Genomic DNA, 20,665 nt, shown 5'->3' on the forward strand with positions numbered 1-20,665 from the left:
ATCCACCTTTGTCTCTGATATTACACAAAAGATTGCCAAAACTGCACACCAGTTGCCATCCTCAAAACTCAGGAAAAGTAGAGTGAATAAACCATACAATAAAAACTTATATTGCCAAGATTTGCCAAGAAAATGGGCTAACATGGGTGCAAGTACTCCCAAGTGCCCTCCTCCAAGTTCGGGCCAGCCCAAGCCGAAAGCTAAGCCAAACCCCTTATGAAATTCTCTTTGGGAGCCCCCCCCCCTTAATCCAAAATATAGAATGGGATCTCAAAGAAAGAGGAAACTTATCAATAGCTCAACAAATGATTGGCTTAGGAAAAACCCTACAAAACCTACATCACTGGGTCCAAGAAAGGGCCCCATTAGCTTAAGCAGCTCCATACACCCATACGAGCTGGAGATGCAGGCCGGGGCAAAGACTGGAAATCAGTTCCACTAACCCCTTGATGGTGAGGACACTGTCTTGTCATTTTATCCACCCCCAGTGCAGTTAAAGTAGCTGAAATCACCCTGTGGATACACCATAGCCGGGTCAAGCGAGCTGCCCCAGAGTCTGGGTCCTGTATTCCAGATATCCACAACTTGACCAAACTCATCTTGCAAAAGAACAAAATGCTGGGCCCTACTCCAGTCACACCCTGGAAGCTGATTGGTCCATGCACGGTTGAAGGTTGAGGACGGAACACCAAGCTCTGCTCCAATCATTCTCCATAGCTGATTGGTCTATGCATAGCCAAAGACTAGGAATCTGGTTTAATCTCAGTTACAATGCCCCTTCGGTTATTTTCCTTATTCCTAACCCTGACTTTCCCTTGGTCCCAGATTGGCACCACAGAGTGTAAGCCATGTATCCAAGAAGTGCAAAAGGGGGCCCATGTCAATACCACATTAATATATCATAACTATTACACCCGGAAGGGCCATATAACCATCTGCCAGTTTCAGGGAATCTCCTGTAGTGTCTGTAACATATCTGGCCAAATAACCTGCTATGACCCCAAGCCCCAACAGCCTCCCATAAATGGTCAATAAGAGCATTTAATCAAGATGGGAAGCTACTTAACTCCACCCCAGTCACTAGCCAGAACCAACGAACTTCCCTCCTATTTGATGCATGCCAGGTTATAGACTCCAGGATGCCATAGAGTACCAACTGTGGAGGGCTCAAGCTGCGAGCAGGAATATACTCATAACAATAAGTATTTGTGCATTCCAGAAATGAAAAGTGCAGCCTAAGGGGAGGAGGGGGAGACTGTGGTGCAAATACATAGGTGCATAATATTGCCCCTACTGGTCCTGTGTCACCTGAGCCACCTGGGACACAGACACAGCTAGACAAACAGCCATTCTCACCAAAGGAATGGCCCTGACTAACTGTCCATGCAGTCAATGTAACCCCTTATACCTCACCATCCTAAACCCTGAATCCTGGCAGACTCAGGGAGTCCAAATGGGCCTCCGCATTGATGGTAGAGGAGTAGACCAGGAGCCCAATGGCCCTGGGAAACTAGAGAATACAATTACAGCCAACCATATAATGAAACTGGCCCCAAAATAGTATGTGGGCCTTGCAAACTTCTGTCATAGGAAAATATTGTGCTTCAAGGGTCTGCCTAAACTCCTCTATATTTGTTGAAAACCTAACATATTTGGGGGGGAAATTTCAAAATTACACCACCAATACAACAGAGCCTTGGGGAGCATGGAATGAATCTGAACTTATTCTTATAAATTTTATTTCCCCCAAATTAATCACAGTGTGAAACTCTTCCGTAAAGGGCCCCCTTACTACCCCAAATGGTCTGTACTGGATTTGAGGAAAAGTCACATTCCGAGAACTTCCCTGAAACTGGGACTTGTATGCTCAGTACAATAAAACTCTCCTTCTTCCTCATTCCCTTAGCAGAAGGGAAAGAGCTAAGCCAACCGGTATATCAAAACAGAAGAGAAAAAAGGGCTGTCATTACCTGGGGCGATGAAGAATGGTCCCCTGAGCATATAATTCAGTATCATGGGCCAGCAACTTGGGCAGAAGATGGCATGTGGGGTTATCGAACTCTTATCTATATTCTAAACCAAATCATCTGCTTATAAGCCATGGTAGAGTTAATAGCTAATGAAACTGCCCATGCTCTAAAGTTCCTAGCCCAACAGCAAACTAAATTCAGAAACGCTATCTATCAAAATCCTTTTGCTCTAGACTATCTCCTGGCAACTCAAGTGGGAGATTGCAGAAAATTTAATCTCTCTAATTGCTACCTTTAACTAGACAGCACTGGAAAGGTTACTGATGAAATTACAAACAAAATGTTAAAAATTGCTCATATTTCAGTGCAGACCTGGAATGGTTGGAATTTAAGTAATCCCTTTGGAAACTCGCAGTCAACAGCAAACAATCTCAAGCTTCTGGTGGGAATAATTGCCTTACTCATAGGAGGATGCACCATACTTCCTTGCCTCCTCCCTTTTGTCACAAGCGGGATACGTGCCCTAATAAATGGTATAGTAAGGACACAGACAGCTGCCCATTTCATGGCTCTATATACATACCAGTCAGTCCAGAAAGACTCTGACAATAGTGATGCCGAAGCTTAATAACCTTAAGCAGGCATCAAAGAGGGGAAGTAATATGGCCTATGCAGAAATTCAAACTTATTCTATATCCAAGTATGCCTAGTTCCTGGAAAGCCAATTAAGTGATTAGGCTCTATAGGCTTTGGATATTCAGGGAGGATGCAGACTAAACATGTTAATTCAAGCTTACCTGGAATGTGGGGGGTATGTGTTAATTCAAGCTTACCTGAAATGTGGGATATGTGTTAATTCAAGACCTATCTGGTGGTACTTAGATAAAACACTTAAAACTCTAAGAAACTAACAAAGAAAGTCCTTTTGCATAAAAGCACCATTTGACACACCCCACTCCTACATCCTCTGTATAAAAGGAACCCAAAACTCCTATTCAGGGCTTGATTTTTATCAGGACAGAAGTCTGCCGAACCCAGCCAGCTGTTCATAAATCTTCCTTCTTAGATTCTCACATCCTGGTCTTCAATACTGCGACCACCTGACTTCTCTCTGCTACAACACTCTGACAGTTGCCAGTGGAATTATAAATTGGATAGAGATGACTGTAATGTGTTTGATACTTCATTCCCTCAACCACAGAAAAAATGAAACACTCAGAACATTGCTAAGGACTTCCTCACATTCACTGGGTTTTAGCTGCTGCTCACATTCCCATAAATACACTTTTAAATGAAATGGTTTGCCGCAGAGGTACCAATGGCTCCGGCTGAGGGGAGGGAAAAGCAAATGCATTAGCAAAAGCTTGTTAAAAATCGCAACCCATATATTGACACAGAAAGTGGAACCCAGGGCTTGGATATAAGAGATAAGAGAAAAATGGAAAAAAAGGAGTTTAATTTATTTTACAATTTTACAAATGATAAAACAATAATACCCAAGTGCTTTGCACAAGCAATAGGGAAACAGTGTTGGACAGAATGAACTGGTCAGAAGATACCAAATCTTTCAACTCCACAAATGGTATAAGAAATACTCAGTAGCAATTATCCTGTGCAGCAATGCTATCTCTGTAAACTCTTTTTTTTTCCTGCTATATACATTTGAAACACTTGTGCTTTTGCCTACACAAAGAAATGGCATTATTTAAAAAGTGCTACTTAAATGAGAGACACCAGGCCTGAAGCCACATCTGGAAACTGCAATTCAAATACATTGCCAGCTTGAAGACAATTTTTTTTTTTCAAGTTTTGGACATACTCGACCCTTATTGTAACTCTCACAATGAACAACATAGAATTCAGTCATAAAGTAGTTCCCGCTTACAGCAGGTTTAGTAACTGAAGTCTCAAAAGAACTTCTTTATTCTAAAATGATCTTATCTCCAGAGTGATTCACAGTGCAGACCCTGAAGCTTTAACACAAATCGAATGTGTGTATATTACAGACCCTGTGTGTACACACAGATACACATATATAACATTGTATATATGCTTTACACATCTATATAGGTATATCTATAACACATATATAATAAAATATCTATTTCTAGGTGGGCTTTATTCATACTTTCCTCAAATACAAACAATAACCATCACTCACTCAATTTTTAAAACATTGGTGTATGGATAATGGTTCATGGTCAAACTTGCAAACTGTAGAGATAACAACTAACTATACATAACTCTTTCCACACCCCTTCCACAATTGTAGATACTTCTTACAACAACCACATGAAAACAGCTCTTTCTTGAACCAAACACCATATTATGTGCATTATGACTAACTGGCTCAATTAGAAATAAATAACTTTTGTTCACCCTTCTTTTCCTGCACAGTAGGTTACTAACTAGTTGGTATGTACACTACTCATAGCATTATTTAAATAGGTTGCTTCTGTAAGCATATATGTAGAAATACCCATTAGCAAGTGATATACAATTCATATGATACACAATATATGATGACATTTGAATGCCCTGCACCTTCTTTCAGATAGAAAAACTTCCACAGTAATTTCATCAGTCTGTGGCTGAATCAATAGATTTGTCCAGAAAATCTGTTACTGGTTCATTTTCTTATTTCAGCAATTTACTATTAACTAGAGCAGGAGAGATAATAATTATGAAAATGATTCCATGGCTTATTCATGATAACAGCAGAGTAAAGACCATCTTTTCTAAAGGGCAGAAATATTTCAAAATCAGCTGCCCTTAATATTGCCAGTTATAGGGTTAAATCATAGGGGAAAAAAATCTACCAACATGTTATTCACAAAAACAAACAAACAAAAAAAAAAAACAACAAAAAAAACCCCAAACAGATATTTTCAATATGTATTTATAATATGATTTTGTCATGTTTCCTTATGCCTCCTTATGGGTTAGATCTCAGTTCATTTTCTTATTCTTGCTGTTATCCTTCAGTGATTTCCTTGCCTATCCTGTAAGGTCTCGGCACAGAGTGAAAGAGGAGGACAGATAGAAAGGTATACATCAGGGAATGAAATGGTCTTGTACAGTGTGTCTTCTGTGAACACTAAATGCCTTTAATTGAATTCTTTTTAGAGTAATGAAATTTCCCTGAGATGAACAAAAGTAGTCTCAGTCGATACTGAAGCCCTTTTTGATGCTGGACATTTTCAGAACTGGGCAAAGTGTTTAGAGAGCACAAATCATAGGCTAACAAAGCAAGGCGATGGAGCTAAAAAGGCACTACTCTGTTATTATGAGATAAACATCAATGCACAGAACAGTGGATGGTAGGGATGCTTTACTGTGGCCTTTAAAATTGTTTACATACATTTGTTGAAAAAGCAGTAAAATGCCAAGACACCATGTTGCTGCTTTTTAAGATATACTTTGATTGAGTGCCCAGATGGATTTTACCTGTAAGAATTAGTTTACTTAAAAGTTCTAGATGTCTGTTGAATTCAAATTAAGGGCTACTCGACCAACTTACCATCTGTAATTAGACCAAATCAAGATTCTATCAATCGCCTGTTTTTGATTTGTCATGGTTTCCAGTGCCCTTATGGGTCCCTTTAAATGAAACTTTACAACTCTACCTTCAAAACATGTACTTAATTCTTTTTAAAAATTGAAATAGACAAGTAGTTCAATCACAAAAGTACGTCAGTGTTGTACTCATTTTCATCCATGCATCTCCTTTATGCATTCTGTTTTGTTTTCTGAGAGGCTCTTGAGTCCTCAGAAAATAAAATCTTCACTAACCCAGTGATCTACCATATATTTAAAAGATAATACTACATATTATTAAATTCATTGAGAATTGTACTACATGTGTGTGTATGTATGTGTGTGTGTGTGTATATATATATATTATATATATATATTCCCCATGCTAACTCATCTTTTCTCAGACTGTCTTCCCTTAAGAAACAAAACTTATATATATTCCCCATGCTATTTCTTCTTTCCTCAGACTACTTTCCCTAAGAAACAAGAAGTCATATAATTTGTTTCAGGCCAAGAGTAGAAGTGGGAATGCAGTGCTTCTGCTTTTATTTTTCTAAAGAAACAATTTACCATCAAAATTATCTACCAATATAGGAAATGTACCAGAAAACTGGTATATTGGACAGGTCTGTTTTATATTAAAATTTTAATGTCACTTTATTAATCATGTAATTTTGTATTTTAAACACAATATGATAATGTACATATATCTGACTACAGAAAAATATTGGTAAATTTAATTTACTTCGAGTGCAAAATATTGGCATATAGTTTCATTGTTAAACCCCTTAAAATTATTCATATCTGTTGGGGAACTAACAGTTTAATGATCGTATTTTTCTGCACTAACTAAGAAATTTGTCAATGGTCTACTAATCTTTCAGTTTGAATATTAAGGGGATTATCAAAGAACTGGAAGTCATGTTTCAGCTCTATCAGACATTTATTCTAAAGAGCAAAATGATTCTACAAAATTATTATGAAATGTAAAAGTTTTAGAAGTCTTCATTCAAATAAAAATAAAGTTTAAATTTGGAAAAATTAAAATATTTAAAGACTACCTTCACATTAGTAGCATAATAGTATCTTAATAATATATTATTTTAATGAAAGGAAAAAGTTTTGTTGTGTAGACGCATCAGTATAATCTTTGGTACCAAAAATTACATTTTTCTGAAATTTTACTGTTCACATGACATGAACATCTTTTCTTTAGAATAGCTCAAGATTACAAAGTGGTACAGTTTAGCTGGTACTTTCTACACCATTAAAAAAAAATTAGAGGTTGAGAGTTGTGCAAAATAAAACTTTCTTTTAAAAGTCTTTGTGTCATTGCTCTTTAAAAAATAAGAACTTTAAAAATGATCATTTAAACATTATTTATCTCATTCATATTTATCTTAAAAATGATTTTTAAGCACCCCAATTCCCAAATCAAAAGAAACTAGAGAAGAGAAACAAAAGCATAAACAAAAACACAAAATCCATGATCAGACATCAGTCCTGACTGAAGGCATTGACTTGAGCAGTCACATCTTATGGATTTTACTTCTTGAACAGTTTCCATCATGATTTCCGCTGACAGAGATGGTCTGAGTCCCCCAAGGGCTGAGTTGTCTTCCTTGGTTTCCTCTTCTAATGTGCTTGGCTTTGCAGTTGCAGCCCAAAAGTGACGAACATATTTGCTTTTTTGATTAATGATGAATGCATTGTTGGATCTTGTAAACACTACTGATTTTATACATTCAAGCTGTGTTCTTAGTGGAAGTGGCACTTACTAGGACCCTTGAAGTCAAAATATGTAATTGTTAGAGCACTTTGCAGGTATTTCATCAGCTGGTAATAGATTTTTCATAATGTCCTTGATCAACCTTTCCGTTGCTTGGTGGATGCTGAAACCCAGCCTTGGTTAGGATCCTATTTTCAAATCTTAGGAAGCATCTTCAGAAAAGAAGCACACATTCAGTTTTGTTTGTTCATAAATGTGCTTTACATTTATTGCTTTACACACTTTCCTGTTGTAAGTTTTAGAGCTCCTCTATTATGTAGCACATTTAATGTTTTGAATTCTAATGGCATTCTATGGGGACTTGCATTGGAAAAGTACCTATATTTTAAGTCATCATAGTAATGATATTTGACAGCTTTCCCATTCAAATCCTTAGGGAACGGCCAGAATCCATACAGATGAATTTCATCACAAAATCGTGTGGCAAGTGTATACATGAGAAGACCTGTGCTGGGTCTTTTGATGGGAACTTTGTTTGTCAGCCAATAACTATAAAAAAATAGAAAACAAGAATTTAGAGATACATACAATGTATCCTAATAACTGTATTATATAAAATTAACATAAATAAAATTAAACATATATCTTTATGAATAACATTAGAAGGATAATATTAAAATTAATATAATTCTTGAGAATTTAGAAAGTTCAATACTTATATTTTATTTTCCTTTATTCTTTAATTTATAGATTGTTCTTGGGGTCATATAAATAGCCAGAGGACCTGGAATGCTGATAAACATTACTGTGGAGTTACACATTCAAAATGAATTTGCAGCAGACATTTGCAAAAAGGCACAATAATAGGACAGGGATTGAGTAATTCTCTTAGAAAAAAGAACTTGGAACTATGGTACAGATTTTCAATATGCTGATGCGTCCATTAAAACTCTAAACAAATAAAATACGTCGCATTTATCAACTATTCAACTTCAATTGTTCAAGGCACATTTTACAAAAGCAAATTAAAAATATTGAATATGAGAGAAAATAAGACAAACTGTAAAATAATTACTAAATAGTTCACTACTTATGTAATTTAACATTTTATTCAACAGGTAAAACATACTTCCATGCTGCTATACATTTTATAATATTCATTTGCAAAGGCAATAAAATATTCTGATATGTTCAGATCCATCATTGTTGCTAATTTTGCTTGCCTGAGAAATATGCAAATTCACAAGTTAATCATCACCTCTGTAGGGAAGGGGGTTTCCAGCCCTGGCATATTCATTTCCATCAAGACAATTTTCTATGTGGAACCAGCTAAAAGAGGAAGTATATGGATTTTCTTCTACTTTCATAGGTTTCCAAATATAAATAGAATAAACTTTACAAAATTGTTTTGTTTTTGTTTTTACATATGTATTATTCCATTTTCCTACATTTAGGGAAATCTATTATCTGCAATCCAAATGTAGAAGATTATGCTAGGTGAATTCTGGTCTTTGTTGTCTTTAATACATCCACTTTAGATTTTATATATTATTCTTTACTATTTTATCAGCTTCTATGATGCTTTCCATGGGAGATTGATGTGAAATATGAAAAGAACAAAACAAAACCCTTAAAGTGCTATTTTACTTCATTTGTTTAAAAAAATGTTAGACTTTCAAACATCACTACAAAAATCCAAACAGGGGAAATATACTTAGTCATTTTATCCTTTCCTGTTCTTTTCTTTCCTTTTCCTCTCTTTCTGCCAAACATGAGCTGTCTTTCACATTTTGCATTCTTTTCATTTTATACAAGTCATGCTGCTAAATGTTCTAAGCAATGTGAAATGCTTTACATACCTCTTGTTATCTAAATTATTTTGAGAATTACTGCTCCAAGTAAAGAAGATTCATAAAGAATTTTCAGAAGATAACATCTTAGAATTTGCTCACAACCCAAGTAGCTGAATGAGCAAAAACCATAGCACATAAATTAAGATCTTGAAAAAACCACAGACATTGATTTCATGCAATAAGCATATCTATCTACTGTTTGAAAGCTCTGAAGAGACTCTGATATATCCTGAAGCTCTCTTGGCTCTAAGAAATGATTATCATAAGAAAGTTTTATGTTTTATGAGTGAGATTTGCGTGTGGTTACACATGCCAATTGATGAAGTTGGTTAGTTAAAAAACATATTTATATATTTTTTAAGTAGATGAAGCAAGCTTAAACTCATCAAAAAAGAAATCTTATTTGCTATATGAGAATGTAAATGATTGGGAATAGTCATGTAGTATTAAAGTTATGTTGAATTATCTTATTTCTAAAGTGAGAAAAAAATAACAAGCAGGAAATAATATTGTGCTATATTATTTGTATGGGACTCCAAGATCTCATTATATGACTCTTAAATCTCATTGTAAATTAATGCTTTTCATTTCGTAATTATGGAGAGATTTCCTGGAAACTGACTTGACTATGGTTAGTCATAGACAAAACACCAAAAAATTTCTGTATACAATGTAAACAAGTAACTGTAATATTAGAAAAAAAAATACTGACAGCTAAATTATGAACTCTATTTCAAAAACTGCATTATAGACATATAATCAATCAACATTTCTTGATCAGGGTATCATATGAGATACCAGAAATGGAAAATAATTAAGGTTGTGTTTTTATTCTTAAGTAGCTGACATCTAAAAACAGAGGTGGGCAAATGAGCAGTACAGAGATGTCAGCCCATCCAAAATAAAACACAGAATAGGAAAATGTAAGTCCTGGGAAATTTTCAACTCTGTTTTGTGACTTCAGTGAGAAGTTTATGAAGGAAATAAATCTGTAATGGTTTTTAAAGAAAAATAGCATATTTGGGCTATTAATTACAGTTGTAGACTGAAAAATTAAACTTTAATCACAAGGTATTTTATTTAAAAATATGGACACAGAGGCATTCACAACTTGTTATCTTGGCCCAAATAAATTAATCTATACAGTTAAAATACTCATTTTAATTAATTTTGATTCAAAAATGCTAACGGAAGAATACATTGATTTGTGATGTTTGGCTTACTAAAATTGGATAATTTCAAAAAAAACCAAACTGCTTATTTGCCAAGACAATTTTGGAGAAGCAATGCAAAATAAATGCCACTTTTCCTGTTGACTTATAAAAACACATCACAGGAATACCATCCTTAATAAATGGCATTGGTCACAAATGTGACAGCTAAATTTAAATAAAATAGTAAAGCAGGTCAAGAACTAAAGCTACAAGTAATAACATTCTGTGAAATAAAAAATGTGAGAGCTGATAGAATATAGTCTGTAAGAATTTACTATGTATTTACTATAAACCTAATATTGTGCTTAGTATTATTTAGGCCAATCTAAATTATTGAGATTTAGTATTTGCCTAACACAGACACAATGGATATTCTTATTCTTTTTTATTCTGTTAGCATAATCAGTTAGAGGAGATCTGTCAAATTTACAAGCCAAATCCTAGAGAACAATATTAAAATCTGTATTGAAAGCATTGTTTAAATACATGTTGACATCTAAAAACTATAAGTATCTTGGGAGTAGACTATCAAAAGTAGACAAAATATCAATCTAAGTTTTTTACCTAATCAGATAAAAATTACATTGAAAATAATGCATTGATAAAATAATGAAATATGCAAACCCTATTTTAGTATAAGGTGTTCTAAATTTTTATCTCACATTCATATTGGTTATAGTTTTAAAATATGGCAGATTTTCATTTCAGGAAATAATTTAGTTTTCATACATGGATTTTTTTTATAGAAATGGATTTTTAAAATTATAAAATCAATGACTGTTTCATGTAGAAAATTCGAAGTAAAAAAAAAAAACTTGGTGCATACTTTTTGTTTCTCTGCCTGTTTAGAATCTTGATAAATATTACAACTCTTCATAGATAAACACAGCATATTTTCCATCAGCTAGTTGTTTTATTTCTGGTATTTTTATCCTTCCATCCCTCCTTCCATCCCTACTTTCCTTCTTTTTTTTAAGATTGTTAATACTTAATAAATCTGTCATATGGAACAAACTCACCTTAGATTTTGGGAGCAAACTAAACATAAACAATTATGGCTTATTATAGATGTGAGAATCTCCATAGAACTCACATCCCCAGATCTGACACTGTTCTTGCTAAGCAAGGTACCTTATTGACTCTTCCTCCAAAATGTAAGTCCTATTCTTACTCAGATAAACTCAACACCAAGAATGTTTTTACTCACAAAATCAGTGCTATAGAAGTTAGACAAACACTGTGTTTATGCTCAGAAGACTGGGTTTGAATCTCTGATATAATACATATTAGCCATAAACCCATAAGAAAACCACTTCCAGGGACGTTGGTTAATAACACATAGCATAAAAGGTTGTTGCAATAGTTTAAAGGTGATAGCAAGTGTGAAAGATTAAAATTTAAAATGTGGCGTGGTAACGTTATTTGAATCTCAAGATATCCCAAAACAACCCATTCTTCAATCATACTCTCTCTTTCAGGTTCTTGGCCAGACTGTTTCCTTAGTTGGAAAACAAAAACATTTGATACTATGCCTTTGAGGTTTTTTCTATCTGTAAGATTCTATTTTAATTTCAAAACTTCTTTCTCCACAAAAATATACACTCTCTGAGAAAAGAAACTGTTATCTACTCTTACTCCCACTCCTTTTGGTCCTCCCCATTCCATTCCTTTTCCTTTCTGTCCACTTTTACTATATTGCAAAGCAAATATGGTAGTTAATAAGTGCTTCATGCTGCTTGATTTGAAAGCCAGCAATCATTTACATTTTATCTCATAATCAAATCAAATAATAATCACCTGATGAGTCAAAATGCGTGATTATTTCAAGAAACAAAAGTTTTACTAAGAAAGACATATATATATATATATATATATATATATATATATATTTAGCCCCATTTCAAACACTAATGACAGTTCATCACATTCATGTTTCACTCAGTGAAACATCAAACATTTGACACTCAATATATTGGTAAACGAGGAATATTAATTTATATTTATATCTTAATAAAGTAGTCTAAAAGGTTAGAAATAATGATTTCTTCTTCTTAAAGTATCGTATCCCCAAAAAATCAGATATGACTATTTCTGGAAGAATTTGAATATAAAAGAGCTAGAAGTTTACAGTGCCAACAGTTATTTTAATATAATATATGCTAAGTGTTAATTCTTGGGACCATAAATACTTTTATCTAAAATGTGAGATAAAATTCAAAATATAAAGCAATTTTGTATATGTAATTCAGAGGCATCCCATCTATTTCATCTCTCATATCTTTCTATATCCGATCCTTTGGTTGTGTCCATGAAAGGACTCTGTCCAGTATATATAGCATGAGTTTTGTTTCTAATACATGGTGGCAGTAATTTGAGATATTTTAAAAGAATTAGCTTTCTACAGTTTTCTTTAAAGGATATGTCTGCATTCCCACAATCCTATACCCCTCCCCAGAAAGCTCACAGAGATCATCCAGGATGACATTATCATTTCCCTCAAATATAAAAGCATGGAGAAATAAAATAAATATGTTTTCAGAGATTCTTTCCTCCATATTTTCTACTATGTTTGTTCCTTCTTAGAAGGTTTATATACGGATAGGCTATATAATATAAAACATAAGGCAGCCATCTTTGGGGATATTGAGGTGGAAGCTTTCCTTTTTTGGGATTTTTGGGAGGTTGTTTTTTGTCAGCAGTTGAAATAATCCCATTGTAACACAAGCCATCAGTATCCTGCATAGCATGAACTTATTCTTTGAAATGAATAAAACTTATATATTCATTTGATACAATTTTGGTAAAGTTCATTAAATACCTTTTGAGTAATGAGATATTACATTGTCATAAAAGCAGGTTAATAATTTCTTTGAATGAAAAAAGGAACACACCAAGAAAAATTCAACTTGGCATTGAATTAACCCCTATATATATTACAGAGAGACAAGAAGGGAGAAGTTTTAAATCTACCTGGGGGTAGAGAGGTATATTCAATGTCATTTGGCAAACTAAGAGTAGACCCAGAGGTTAAAAAAAAAAAAAAAAGAAAATCAATTTAAGAGGTAGCCACAATAATAATTTCTTGAGTGTTTATAAATGGGCCAGGCCCAGGCTTAAGGGCTCTACATATATTATTTTTTCATTTAATCCTCAATATAAACCTGTGAAATAGATGTTATTTCACAGATGAGGACACAGAGGCTTGGAGAGGTTAAGTAACCAATTCAAGGTCACATAGACTGTAGGTGACAGGACCAGGAGTTAAGTCCATGTCTGTCTAGCTCCAACGATTTCAATTTTAGCTGACAAGGAATCTGATTATTTAGCTTCTTTTTTTTTTTTTTTAAAGATTTATTTTTTATTTATTTCTCTCCCCTTCCCCCTCCCCAGTTGTCTGTTCTCTGTGTCCATTTGCTGCGTGTTCTTCTTTGTCTGCTCTGTTGTTGTCAACGGCATGGGAATCTGTGTTTCTTTTTGTTGCGTCATCTTGTTGTGTCAGCTCTCTGTGTGTGTGGTGCCATTCCTGGGCAGGCTGCACTTTCTTTCGCGCTGGGCAGCTCTCCTTACAGGGCGCACTCCTTGCTCGTGGGGCTCCCCTATGCAGGAACACCCCTGCATGGCAGGGCACTCCCTGCGCGAATCAGCACTGCACTGTGGGCCAGCTCCGCACGGGTCAAGGAAGCCCGGGGTTTGAACCGCAGACCTCCCATGTGGTAGATGGATGCCCTATCCACTGGGCCAAGTCTGCTTCCCTATTTAGGCTCTTAAAAGAATTCAATTTGAAATGGGAAGTTCTTGGGATAGTTTTCAACAAAGAGTCTATAAGGGGAACAATTCAGATCTATTTGGTGTCATGGTGATTAGCAATTTGGTGTCAATAGTCCTGTGTTTTACTTAGGGAATTTTTCTGTCATTTTTCTGTTGTTTGTTTCAAAGCTAAATATAAGCTGAGAAGTATATAGGACACAGTTTTTCCATGTACACTCTTAAGAGTGTGTGATATCAGAAGATGATTTTGTAGTTTCAATATATAACTTACTTAACCACGTTGCAAATGTCAAAGGCAGTGACTTAGTATCAGAGGGTAGGGATTTCCATGCAGATGGGAATAATGCTCCTTAAAGTATTTTTAAGTGTCATTTAAATGAAAGGAGGAATTTATAACCTCAAGAGGTGAATCAGTCATATTTTTTCTATGTGCCCTTTGTATGCTGACCTCTGTATTAAGTAGGTCAGAAAAATGTAACTAGAAAATCTTTTCTACAGAGATCCTTCATTGTACACACACAAAATGGTTTATTGAACTTTCACAAGCTTAATTCACTGGAGGCATAGAAGACTTACGGAATGGCAAAAGGAGTACAGTTACAACTTTAGACCTAATAATATTTTATACGCTATTTATACATATGCTATTTGATGACTACTGTGGAGAACAGACTTCGACCTTAGTATGAATTTCACCCCTCTTCTTTCTATCTCGCCATGTACATTGTCAAATTGAGTGTAGATACAGTGTTAAGACATTCTAGATCTAACCCACACTATATTGGTTTTGTCAAGCGTCTCATATTTAATTAGTGAACACATAACTCTTGTTACTATAATACCTGTGATTCCACTTCATACTTATAGTTGCAAAGTACTTTCATATGATCCTCATAAAATCCTGTGATATATGTTACAGCACATATAATTATCCCTACTTCACAGGGGCTGAAATTGTGGCCCCTAATGTAAAATAACTTGCTCAAATTTGTTCAGTCAGTGTGTTGTACATTGGTGTGTTGGTAAATGTTAACAACAGATACTGGGTGGGGAAGAAAGAGGGAGGCTCATTTGTAACATTTGCCAATTTCTGTGGTATAAATAATTCCAGTGCAGCTGATTTCAAGCTACCGATCTGACATCACTACACACTGAGCTGGGAAGTGACCGCACAATCAGCAAGCCAGTACAAGCTGGCTCCAGCACACCACTGCCTATAGAGAAGAGATAGAAAAATGTACTTCCTATTCATAGCCCCATAAGCTTTGCGCCAAAAAAATCAACATCAAAGAATCTTTTCTCTGAAGAATCCTAGATATTAGTTATTCATTTATAGACCATTTGTAAAGAGAAAAGACAAGATTATTCCTTTCATCTTTGAAAAGACAGCTTAACTACACACTGAAAGAAGAATTCAACATTATCATCTAATGGAGGTAGAAAGGGAACAGATGAATGATGCTTCTATTTTTTTCTTTTCTCATTTGATACTTAGTACAGTATTGGACACATGGTAGGTACTTAAAGGGTAGTTATTTAATTTTTTTTCTTGCCAGTATTCTAAAAAATTGTGGTGTTAAAAATGGAGCATACTCATGACTTGGCAATCTCTGAGTGAAAGTAATTCAGCAGTGGGGAAAGCACTGGAAAAGCTGGGAATTTGGCTTTACTTTACCTTTAACTATGTTATCTTGCACAAACCATTTAAATATCTGAAGCCTCAGTTTATTCACTAACAAAATGAAGTTCTTTATATGGTTCTTCTATATCTAAAATTCTCATTTTTAAAAGATCATGAGTAATCTGGATCTGATTGAGGAAAATGAGAGCTCATCCAGCTGTAGCACTATTCTAATGTCTAAAATATACCTGTAGTTTCTGTCTACTCCTATTTTATTATGTGTGCTATGACCTTATAGTATTTCTCTTTAATCACATTGTAGAACTGTTCATTAAAGTAATCTCTACTGAAAACCTGCAACATCATTTTCAGGTTCCTCCTGAAAGTTGTCACTTGGGGTCACAACAATATCTTCTCTACTTAACAAATTCATAGTAGATTGATCCAATATATTTTCAGAGATAATGCTAAATGGAAGAGAATGCTGTCATAGGAAAATAAAATCTTGCTAAGCAGAGAGAAAAAATAAACAAAATAAATATAGGTTACCCTCAAGCTTTATTTACCATGTCAGAAACCTGAAACATTAAAATGTCTCTCCAAAACCACACAAATGATTCAAATCATCATATGTTGGCTAGATTTTGGGGAAGGAGTATTAAAAGATAAAAAGTCACAATAGATGAATTTCAACTGTATTTAAGAAAGTATTTTTGGGACTTCTCAAAGTTAATATATAAAAACTTGAAATGGTGCACAGAAGCCATAGCAAAAAAAAAAATGAAATAGATGTCATACCATGGGTTTCAATGACCTTCTCTTTTAACCAAGTGAATCCTGTCAGCTGACACTGATCATGTAAACTTCAAGAATGAGGAAGTGGTGATGCCTGGAAGGTGATGTACTGGAAACAGAAGGGGATGGCCTTTTGAAGCATGATGAAGGAGTTAAATTAGGTTCATGATAAAACAGCTTGTTTATGACCTTTCTTAAGAGATTGATTCATTTCTTCAAAAATAAAAAGAAACCATAGAATCCTTACATTTTTCTTCCTCCAATTGAAATGAACCAGTGGAATCATTCACCATAAGACATAGAGTCATACAAGAAAAGAAAGAAGAATTGAAAAGCTGGAGTAGACTAGATATTTGTTAATTGATTTGGAAGATGAAAACAATAGAGGTGTTTATCCAGGCAGATGTTTCCTTTATGCTAACATTCAGTCCAAAGAGGTGCTCTGGGACTGTGCATCCAAGTTCCCCAGCCAACACAAAGCTTCCCAGTAAAAGACTATTTTACCATGATGACAAAATATAAGCAACTCTTCTAATAGTATGATAGTCTTTTTGGACTTGATTTAACTGGATATGCCTAGTTTACATCAATAAGTCAGATTACATTAACCTCCCAGATAGGAGTTGTGCTAAAATCCATTTCCAGAGGAGTAAGAACCAACAAAATAAGGTCTATAATCCATTCAAGAATCTAAAATGCTTGCTAGCAAAGTTTACAAATTAAACATTAGACAAAAATCAGAGTCCTTTTCAAAGCCCAGTAAAAGAATAGAATTAAGGCATCTTAAATAAGTTCTAAGTGGTTCTTTAAAATCTTTTTGAGAAATTATGAGGCTAATAGCATTTGGAGAGATTAGTCAAATTTAGATTTTTTTTTCTATTTTTTTCCTACTATGAAGGGTGAGATACTAAAGTAACTGTCTATGTAGACACTTGTCTTGTCCTTTTCATAAATTTGTCACTCAATAAAGGAATGGCTATGAAATATAAGTTGAGAAAGAGGATTCTGGTTGAAGGAAAGGCCCCATAAAGGCATATAGCTCATGCAGTGCCAGGTTTTCAGGCTCTGGGATTCTAATTATATCCCTAAACTACTTGAGACTCAAAATTCTACTCTTGTAAATCCTGCCCCACAGGCAAGTAATTTTCAGTTTTCACCCCTGAAACCTTGTGGGGCTGGTTGCTTTAATAAATTTTTAGTTAAAATCCTCTTCAGTTGCTGAATGGAAGACAATTAGTATAGAGAAATACTTTTTGATAATGTTCTTGCTCCTCTGAGAAAATAAAACAATCCAGAAATGTAGCTAGAAAGATAATTACATTATGGAATATGCTATTTGTTGTAATGGAAAAAGTATGAAAATGAAAATGGTACTACAAAATCAGGCTATTGAGTTGTAACTGTTCCTTGCCTAAGAGTTTTCTTTATTAAATTATTTTTCATAATGTGTATGAAAATATTATGGTGAAAGAATAAAGTTGGACTCCATCATCATGTACAAAAATGGACTAAAAATGGATCATAGACCTAAATGTAAGAGCTAAAAGTATATATCTCTTAAAAGAAAATAAATCTTCAAGACCTTAAACAAAGCTTTTTTTCAATATGACCTCAAAAGTACAAGTGACAAAAAATAAAAAAAATAAATCAGACTTCATAAAAATTGAAAACCTTTGTGTTTCAAAGAACACCATTCAGAAAATGAAAAGAAAACCCCAAAATGAGAGAAAATTTTGCAAATTATGTATCTAATAAAGAACTTGTATTAAGAATATACAAATAACTCTTTCAACTAAAAAATAAAAACACTAATTAAAAACCAATTAAAAATAGATGATCTCAATAAGCATTTTTCCAAAGTAGATACACAAAACTAATATACACTTGAAAAAATGGTGAAAATCATGTCATTAATAAATAAAAGAGAAATCAAAATTGCAACAAGAAGCCATTTCACATCACTAGAGTGACTATCTTCAAAGGACAAATAATAACTAGCATTGTTAAACTGAGGACAAATTGGAACCCTCTGCCATTGCTGGTGGGAGTGTAAAATGGGGTAGCCACTTTGAAAAGTAGTCTGGAAGTTCCTCAAAAGGTTAAACATAGAGTTACAACATTGTGCAGTAATTGCATTCTAGTGTATTAGCCCAAGCAAATTGAAAATACATGCCCACACAAAAAGTTGTACACAGATATTTACAGCAGCATTATTAATAAGAGGCAAAAAATGTAGTAACAATCCAAGTTTTAATAAACTAAAGAATGGGTAAATAAAATGTGGCTTTTTCATACAATATAGTATTATCAATTGCAATGAGTGTACCACAGTAATGAAAGAATTTGTTAATGTGGGGAAGGGTGGGAGGTATGGGGAGTGGGGCATATGGGAATCCCTTATTTTTTTGTGTATAAAATTTTGTGTAATCTAAGTATCTTTTAAAAATATAAAAAATATATTATAAAATAAAATAAAATGAATGAAGCTTTGATACATGCTACCACATGGACAAATCTTGAAAATTTTATGCTAAATGGAAGAAGCTAGTCACAAAGGACCACATTTTCCATAATTCCATTTATATGAAGTGTCTAGAATAGACAAAATCATGGAGACAAAAAGTACATTAGATGTTGTCAAGGGCTGGGTGTTGGGGTTTGGAGGAAATGAGTAGTAACTGCTAATGGCACAGGATTTCTTTTGATGGATGATAGAAATGTTTTAAAATTGATAGTGATGATGGTTTCACAACTGTGTGACTATATTAAAAACACTTGTATACTTTAAATGGGTGATGTGTGGTATGTAAATTATGTATCAATAAACCTGTTATATTAAAAATATATTGAACATTTCCTTTATTGCTTTATATCTCACATTAGTAAGATGACAAATTCCAGGAACAATCTTATTAATATCTTTTAATATTATCAAACAGCCAGCAACTCTCAAGAATTAAAGGATAGGAAATTATAATCTCAAAGAAGCCCAACAGGAAACAATTTTCAAATCACATCTATCTATCTATCTATCTATCTATCTATCTATCTATCTATCTATCTATCTATCATCTATCTATTTATCTATATCTTGTATATATGTCAGTCATGTGAAATATTTCTTTAGTAATATAGTATTTCTCAAAAAGAGAAATTTAAAAAAAATTAGAATTAAGAATGAAATTAATCCTAATGCACTTTGTAGCTGAGAAGCTCTGGTACAAAAGAAAATCCTCGAACTTAGAATCAAGTCAGCAAACTGAGACACATAGAGAGAGAGAGAGAGAGAGAGAGAGAGAGAGAGAGAGAGAGAGAAAGAGAGAGAAAGAGGACATTCTGCTTCTCATTTGCTTTTTGAACCTGGGCTGGTTTCTTCACATGTCTGTGTTTCAGATTTCTGATCTATAAATTTGAGCTAATAATCTTACTTTCTGATAATATAAAGGGAATTGAATGATATGATACAAATAAATTTCAATAGGAAATATGAATCTATATACAAATGAAATTTAATATATCATGTTTCTACAACCATATTAGGAAAGTTTGTTCACAATACCTATCATATCTGCACATGATCATATAACACTTAACTGATCTAGTGAGTTTGACTTTAGTTTATTCTTGCTTTGTTTGAAGAATTAATGCCTTCATTATACAACTAGGGCTTGAAAATTCATTTGGCAAAACAAAACAAACTCAAAAGTTACTTCTTTTGGGCCTGATAAGTTTTAAAAGGCAGAGAAAATAATCATTAGGTCTCTATCTAAAACATGAACTCTACAACTCAACTTATATAGCAACCATGATATTAACATAAATTTAGAAGCAAGAAGCACTGCCTAAGGCAATTATTTATTCATACAATTTACTTTCCTTTACATATACTGATATAATAGAAATTCAGGGAAGAGTCACAGAAACTTTTTTTTTCTTACTCTTTGAATAAGAATATAAGTTGATGGAGAAGAGGAGAAACATAACTTCTTTTAAAAGAAAATGTGATTGAATGGCTTTTGTTTGTTGTTGTTCAAGAGGATTATTTCCATAATAAAACAATTCAAATCACTTATTTGATGACTGGTTCTATTTGGGGAAAATCTCTGAAGAAAGACAAGCTGTGGGAGTTGTTTTTCTAAGCATGTGTAGAGTATTCTTGACCATCTGTTTCTCTCTTG

General features: G+C 33.9%; 1 protein-coding gene across 1 annotated transcript in view; it reads right to left on the reverse strand.

Moving 5' to 3' along the window:
• Positions 1-3,409: 3,409 nt before the first annotated feature.
• LOC101446786 (CMP-N-acetylneuraminate-poly-alpha-2,8-sialyltransferase) overlaps positions 3,410-20,665 on the reverse strand; it is a 117,034-nt gene continuing 99,778 nt past the window's right edge. Inside the window, exon 5 of the mRNA XM_004457414.4 lies at positions 3,410-7,785. Coding sequence (XP_004457471.2) covers positions 7,503-7,785 — 283 coding nt within the window. The 3' untranslated portion in view covers positions 3,410-7,502. The remainder of the gene's footprint in view (positions 7,786-20,665) is intronic.

Source organism: Dasypus novemcinctus, chromosome 2 (genome assembly GCF_030445035.2).
Source record: "Dasypus novemcinctus isolate mDasNov1 chromosome 2, mDasNov1.1.hap2, whole genome shotgun sequence".
In the NCBI taxonomy this organism is placed as follows: domain Eukaryota; kingdom Metazoa; phylum Chordata; class Mammalia; order Cingulata; family Dasypodidae; genus Dasypus; species Dasypus novemcinctus.